This window comes from Sesamum indicum, linkage group LG16 (genome assembly GCF_000512975.1).
Source record: "Sesamum indicum cultivar Zhongzhi No. 13 linkage group LG16, S_indicum_v1.0, whole genome shotgun sequence".
Classification (NCBI taxonomy): domain Eukaryota; kingdom Viridiplantae; phylum Streptophyta; class Magnoliopsida; order Lamiales; family Pedaliaceae; genus Sesamum; species Sesamum indicum.
The window spans coordinates 1,188,458-1,196,313 of record NC_026160.1 but is presented as its reverse complement, the minus strand read 5'-3'; the positions used below and the strand labels follow the sequence as shown (position 1 = coordinate 1,196,313).

The following is a 7,856-nucleotide window of genomic DNA, read 5'->3' as shown; positions in this document are numbered from 1 at the left end:
ATTAATTTTTCAAACAACGAGAAATATTTGTAATTAAGGTAAACTTCAAGGGAGCTCATTGTAATTTATCCTATGCAGTTCTTTACAATTTTTGCAACTTATTATTAAAATTATAAATATTAATCTATTTTACCAAACACTCAAATTTTATTATTTTTTTCACTTTTCACTTTTGTTTTTAAACACGTCAATATTCACATTGCTTAATCTAATTTTTTTTTACAATTTAATTTCACCATAAAATCAAAAACTACTGCAAACACCTTCTGAATATTTCTTATTAGAATATAGATATTGATAGGCATGTATAAAATAAAATAAAATAAAATAAAAAAATAATGAGAAGGTGTATATAGAGGCTAGTTTCTTTGTACTTGAATAATAAAAAAAGATACCAAAGGGCATAATAGAAGTTGTCATGTCAATTATTAGTTTATGGGTTATTTAATTATTATTGACATTTGCAACCAATAAATATAATTTTATTGCCCTACCCCACTTCCATATTCTTTCTCCTTTTCTTATTCTTGCATGCATCATAGTTAGGTAATTAATTCATCTTGTGAAATTAAATTTAATAAGAATCTAATATTATTGTCACATCAATTATGTAGGTTCAAATTTTTGACTAACATGGGGAACTATTTGTTAGACGAAAGCAAAACTCAAAAGGTACTAGATGTAATTTTTTAAAATACAAGGATTTACATTTAATTACACTAAACTTTAGGGAGAGAGGAGTGTAATTATTCCTTAAATAAATCGAAGGTGGCGTTCAGGAAATACCGGAGGTCATGGCATAGGCTCAAAGGTAGGTCATTCATTTAGTTAAATTACTGAATTTATTGATATTAACAAAAAAAAAATCTAAAAGAAAATTGATATTTATCCTTAAATGACTTATTACTGACTTATTGTAGGTCAAACAGATTTTTTTTTTTTACTATACTGATCTTATAATGGTGAAGATATGTCTACTCATATGCATTAACGTATAAAGATGTGCAAGGGTAATTTGATCAAAAAATACTTATTTAACATGCAATAAACCAATAATAAGTCAATCGGCCTAAATATGAATTTTTATTCTATTTTTTAATGTCAGCAAATTTAGTGAATTTTAACTAATGAAAAAGTTTATTTGTTAGACGGAAGCAAACTCTGGGGTACTAAATGTAATTTTCTAAATTACAAAAAAAAATTTACGTATAATTACATCAAATATGAGAGAAGAAAATTGTAATCATCCCATTACTTTGTAATACCGTTTTCTCTCTCTAAAAAAACGTATATAAATAAATTTAGTCAAACATCCTCTTAACTAACATGAATTTAATAAAATTTGACCTAGAACCTAGAATTGTCAAATCAAAATTATTAAACTTAAGATCGAATTACATCAACACCCCCTAAACTTAAATTTAATTACACAAATATTTTTTATTATAACCATAATTCTTATTTAAAAGTAAAATTTTACAGGTTCGTCCCATAAGTTAAATTATATTAACACCCTCTTAAAAATATATTTATAATTTTATAAAAGAAAAAAAAAGTTTGACAAAATCAAAATGGTTGTCTTTTTCTCCAATGTGGGCGTGTCCAAATTGCCCACAAGGCTCCTCTACATGTAAAAAAGAGCTAAAGTATAGTGACTTCTCTAAATTTCAGTATAATTATAAATAATTTTTTGTTTTTTGAAAAATTATAAATAAATTTTTTTATTTTATATTTTTCTGACAACGAGTTAATTTTGTTAGTTTTTATTAGACTTTCATTTAATTTTTATATTGAATTGATTAAAATACTCTTTTGGATTATAAATTATATTTTTTATATAATTTTAGAATTTTTAAAAATATTTTTATGGATTAATATGCCGTATGAGTTGTTTATTTTATTTGCTCTCAATTTTTTTTATATTTTTTTAAATATTTAAGAAAAAACATCAATAATAAAGTAGTAATTGCCACATTATCGTTTAAGGGTTCGTTTGGTTTAAGTGAAAAAATAGGAGAAGCGAAAGGGGGACTGAAAATGAAAAGACAAGGGAGAGGGAAAGAATAACAATTTTTGTTTAAATTGTTTGGTATAATTGGAAGGAAACTAAATCTCAAATACTTGCCATTGTTTGGTATGAGAAAAACAGATTGGGAAGAAAAGAATAATTTTTGTAATTTATCAATTAATTATTTTTCTTTGTTTGTTTAGAAAATAAACAAGTTAACATTATAACTAAAATATATTTAGCATTTAAAAACCTTATTATTAAGAATATTCATCTAATAAGAAAAAAAATATTTTTTATTAATAAAAATATTTATCAAAATGAGTATTGAAACTATTCAGTTTAAATAAAAAAAAATGACTACCAATGACCTCAACTTTTTGTATCTTTGACCTCATACTTTCACCTTCGCACCCAGTTTTGGATAGAAACGAAATTGAACTTCGGAGGTATTTTATATGTATCTAATTTTACGTCCCCTCCAACTATAATTTTACTTTCCCTCCAACTATTCTCCCCAACCAAAAGATCCTTAAAATCATAAAAGTATTTTTAGGAACAATGACACTCTCCTTTCCCTAAGGTTTGGCGTAATTATATGTAGACCTTGTGTAGTTTGGGAAATTATATCTAGCACTTCTAAGGTTTGCTTTTTCGTCTAATAAATAAGTCAATTCGTTAGTAAAAATCAGTGAAATTGCTGATATTAACAAAAAAAATTAAAAAAAAATTGATATTTACTGTCGATTGACTTATTGCATGTCAAATAATTTGTTTTACTAAACTACCCTTATAACAATGAAGTTATACCTCATCACATATATTAACGCATGAATACAAATGGGAATAATTTGATCATAAGATTTATGTGACCTGCAATAAATTAGTAATAAGTCAATGGGAATAAATATAATTTTTTTTAATTTTTTGTTAATATCAGCAAATTTAAAAAATTAATTAAAAAATATTTTGATTGATGGAAGGACTTATTTATTAGACGAAAGTAAATCTTAGGAATGATGATGTAATTTTTTGAACCACATACATTTTACGTATAATTATCTTTATTTTTATTTAAAAATATATAATTATTTAAATAATAAAAAATATTTATAAATGTTGTAAATTTTTAGAAAGATAACTGTAATTTACCAAAATCGAGTATTGGTAACATTTTGACAAAATCAAAATGGTTGCCCTTTTTCTGCGATGTGGGAGTGTTCAAATTGCCCACAACACCCCTCTACGGCTACATTTAAAAAACCCTTAGAAAAATATCAGTCACTAACTGCGCTCCATGTGCCCCCCACAAGCACACAAGAGCTGCGTCCCTTCCCAGAAAATCTCATCCGCATCAATTCCAAAGAAAACTTCCCATTTCCTTCCTTCTACAATATATATACGCTCTGTCATCCTCTGGCACACACCCCAAGGGAAACCCATTTCTCAATTCTCACAGAAAACGCCGTTCGTCATCTTGCAATCACTCCCACATCCTTATCCCTAATCGTGGTTTGTTTGTATTAGATTGAATGTGATTGTCGCCATTAATTGAGTTTCATCATGTATATAACGAGCGGCACCTCCGCGCTTCTGAGGAGAGCTTCTCACTCTTCTTCTTCGAGTGCTGGCAAAAGGGTGTTTTCTTCTCTCTCTAGGAAACCCGCTTCGCCCTCGCCTTCGCCGTCCGTTAATCATAATCTGCACTCCGTTGGGCAGCAGCACCTCCGATCTCTGAGTTATCTATCGGCGGCGCGTTGGAGCCACGGCGTTGATTGGAAATCGCCACCTAGTCTTGCGGCGCAGATCAGAATCGCGTCTGTTTCTTCTGATACTCTGTTGCATCGCAAGATCGCTACAATGGGTGGGTACTCTCGAGGAAATGGAATGTTTAGTAAATACTGGATTTTTATTACTGGTTCTGCTCCGCCATGTTTGATCAACCGAATTTGGTTTCCATTTGAATTTTTGTCCTTTTCCGAGGAAAATGAAATTTGAGCTAAGTTTTTTTCTATATTCTAGGTTTCAATTGCTGATCGTGTAAATCATATATGTTTGGGTTCGATTTTAAGAATCTCGGGACAAAAGTTAGCTTTAAGCATTGTGCGATAGTAATATGTGAAATTAATCTGCTTTTGCCTTTGTGCTGCGTTCTCTTTTGATGGGATTGAAGTTACTCTCATCCGATCTTTCCGTTCTCCTTTAAGATTTACTCTTTAAATGGTAAATTGAATTTCGCTTACTTCTTTTTTTTTTTTTTTTTGGTTTTCTTTTTTTGTTGTTTCGTGGAAGTTGTATGCTGCCGAGATAGTATATTTTTATTTAGCAAATAGTAGAAAATATCTTTTGCATCTTTATTTTGTCAATAAGTATTTACGTGGCAAAATGGTTTGCGGAAAGATTCTTTTTTATTGTACCATATCTATTTTTGCAAGAGTAGCTTATTTGCTTATGTTAAGTGAAACTGTACCCGTGATATTTGGTTTCAGCTGCTGAGAATCCCTTCAAGGGAATTTTCACTAGTCTACCCAAGTCCGGCGGGGGTGAATTTGGAAAGTTCTACAGTCTGCCAGCTCTAAATGATCCGAGGATAGGTAATTATTCTTATTTTTATACTGATTTTCCATTTCCTATAGCATGCTTGTAGTTGTATTTTAAATGTATCAAAGATTCATATTTTCATTGTATAAGATGCTCTTACTCTTATGAATTATATTATATATTACGAAGATACATTATTTCTATTGATGGCATACTCTTTATCCACTGTTACTGCTTTGAGAGTGTGCGTGCATATGATGTTATCTCGTATGTTCTATTGACTGTGCATATGCTGTAATTACAGATAAGCTGCCATACTCTATTAGGATCCTTCTTGAATCAGCAATACGCAACTGTGATGGCTTCCAAGTAACCAAGGAAGATGTTGAGAAGATCATTGACTGGGAAAATACTTCCCCAAAGCTAGTTGAGATCCCCTTCAAGCCTGCCCGAGTACTACTCCAGGTACTGGGTCTTGGTTCACTGTGTTCACCGCAGTAACTTTGATTATGAAAAATGAGCAGTTTTCATCTGAAAATGTTTCTTTTGTTGCTAGGATTTTACCGGTGTACCCGCTGTGGTTGACCTTGCTTGCATGCGTGATGCTATGAACAAGCTTGGCAGTGATTCTAACAAGATCAATCCATTGGTATGTACTATATTATACAGTTTTGTAGTCTCTCAGTGACTAGATGTTGGAAGCACCTTTCTGGGTAAATTTAATATAGCAAATAGACACAGAAGTAGGCTAGGTACCTGCAATTAAAAATGACTTATAAAGTATCTGTGGAAATTTCAATTGTCCTACTGGACACTTTTTCATCTTCGAAGGCCATTATACCACTGACATCTTTACTTGGGTCTTCCAATAGTTGTTAATTCAGTAGGGTACTTCCTTTTCTGAGCTTTTGGTTTAGACATGGCTGAGCTTGTTTTTTTACTGGGAGTCTCCTGCATTCATGTGCACCGCCCAGATGGGTCTGCCCTAGGGCAGTGCCGACAGACAAGTTTGTATAAATGAAAACCACATGCACCCATGTGATATTGGCCTCGCTATCCTTGGCCTTCCACATTTTGTGTCTTTTTGTCCCCAAGATAACTCATGATCCATGAAAGCTTTGTGTTGTGCGATGATAGAAAAGTGGGAAATCTAATGCTACGCAAACTTTTATCTTATAGAAAATGAAAGATGGGAACTAGTAGAGTTCAACCATTAAAGTTGCAAGATTTCTTATATATTTACAAATGATACTAACTGGGAACTGGGAAGTAAAAGATAATTTCTGACATGAAATCGCACTAATATAGATTCTTGTAACTTCTGAACCTCCAATCAATAATAGCAACTTTTATTCATTAGTATAAGTATATTTTGAGAAATTACATATGTAATTAAGGAGTTAGGTGTGGTCAGCCCCCCTTGTGCACGTGTGAAACTCCCTCTCTAATCCAATCTGTTTCTATTGTTAGCTTAAATGTTCACATGAAACCCTGTCCATTAATTTTATTTAAACTAAGCATTTATAGATGGGGGTGGGTTAAGGGAACCTCCATGTTCGTAGTTTCTCCTAATACTTTTAAGCATATGTTCTTAATATTCCCCCCTTCCCTCTTCCCCCACTTTCCCTTTCAGTATGATACCCTTAATCTTCATTGATTTTCCTGTGCTAATTGAGATTGCTTCAAATAAACTTAAACTAGTTTATTGGATCATTCGTTGTAGTTTTGGTAACTTCCCGGGCCTAATCGCTTGCTTGCTGCTGTACTATATAATATACCTTGCTTTCTCATCCCAGTATGCTGGGTGGTCGTGCAGGTACCAGTAGATCTGGTTATTGATCATTCAGTACAAGTTGATGTGGCAAGATCAGAAAATGCTGTTCAAGCAAATATGGAGCTTGAATTCCAGAGAAACAAGGAGAGATTTGCTTTCCTTAAGTGGGGATCTAAAGCTTTTCAAAACATGCTTGTTGTTCCACCTGGTTCGGGTATAGTGCACCAGGTACCGAAGCATAAAAATAATGGCGTTCATTTAATTTCAGTAACTGAAAGTTTTTGGGCCTGCACCACTGATTCTTTTATGATAATCTTTTTGTAATTTTTCAATTATGCATTGATCACATTACCTTTTCTCATCCGTGCTGATGCTAACTTAATGAAGTTGTTTCCTGTGACATTAGGTCAATCTTGAATATCTTGGACGGGTTGTCTTCAATACTGATGGAATACTCTATCCAGATAGTGTGGTTGGGACTGATTCTCATACCACCATGATTGATGGTCTGGGAGTTGCTGGTTGGGGAGTTGGAGGTATTGAAGCAGAGGCAGCAATGCTTGGTCAGGTACTAACTCTTAATAAGTGCAGAGCTCTGGTATGGACTATGGAGGGGTTTGTCTTCGTGTTCTGTTTCCTGTTTTACAAAAGTAAAAAATGTATCTATCATGATCTGTTTAATTTCTTAGTTGATATACACTTTTTGATGCAGTTATTCTTTTATGTTGTATATTATTCTAAAAGAAGTTAATTAACTTTCCTGTGCTTCTCTCTAGTGCTAATCACGATCTCAAAAGTTACACTTGTGCCTAAACCTAAAAGTTGAACTTCACCGTGATATTCTTTTACTTCTGATTAATATTAAGGTGCCTGTGCACTTTGTGACATTGCTATTATTTGTCTGACAGCCGATGAGCATGGTGTTGCCAGGAGTGGTTGGGTTCAAATTATCTGGAAAATTACGGAATGGTGTCACTGCTACTGACTTGGTTTTAACTGTCACACAAATGCTACGGAAGCATGGAGTTGTCGGGAAGTTTGTCGAATTTTATGGTAATATTGCTGAATACTAAGTGATTTGACCGTTTCATCTCTGTAAGAGGACCTAATAATGCATGTTTCATTGCATTCAGGCGGTGGTGTGGGTGAAATCTCATTAGCTGACAGAGCCACCATTGCAAACATGTCTCCAGAGTATGGCGCCACTATGGGGTTCTTCCCTGTAGATCATGTCACTTTGCAATATCTGAAATTAACTGGCAGAAGTGACGAGACTGTAAGCACATTTTTGTTTACATGTGCTAGAAGATATAAAAGAAAATGATTTATCCCACTTCATTCTATATGTTCCCAAAGAAATAACCAACCATATACTGATATTTAGGTGGAAATGATAGAAGCTTATCTACGTGCAAATAAAATGTTCGTGGACTACAGTGAGGTAAACCTATATGTTTGCTCTGATATATTAGGTCTGCAATATTTTTATTGGATATTCCAAAGATTCAATCTTTTCTTTTCTCCAAATGCCAG

General features: G+C 32.7%; 1 protein-coding gene across 1 annotated transcript in view; it reads left to right on the top strand.

Annotated features, from left to right (window-relative positions):
* The window catches only part of LOC105178516 (aconitate hydratase, cytoplasmic), an 8,380-nt gene continuing 3,811 nt past the window's right edge, over positions 3,288-7,856 (top strand). The window contains exons 1-10 of the mRNA XM_011102002.2: positions 3,288-3,872; positions 4,498-4,602; positions 4,854-5,014; positions 5,106-5,198; positions 6,366-6,551; positions 6,730-6,891; positions 7,232-7,376; positions 7,457-7,599; positions 7,708-7,764; positions 7,827-7,856. The exon at positions 7,827-7,856 is cut by the window's right edge and continues 62 nt beyond it. Coding sequence (XP_011100304.1) covers positions 3,572-3,872; positions 4,498-4,602; positions 4,854-5,014; positions 5,106-5,198; positions 6,366-6,551; positions 6,730-6,891; positions 7,232-7,376; positions 7,457-7,599; positions 7,708-7,764; positions 7,827-7,856 — 1,383 coding nt within the window. The 5' untranslated portion in view covers positions 3,288-3,571. The remainder of the gene's footprint in view (positions 3,873-4,497; positions 4,603-4,853; positions 5,015-5,105; positions 5,199-6,365; positions 6,552-6,729; positions 6,892-7,231; positions 7,377-7,456; positions 7,600-7,707; positions 7,765-7,826) is intronic.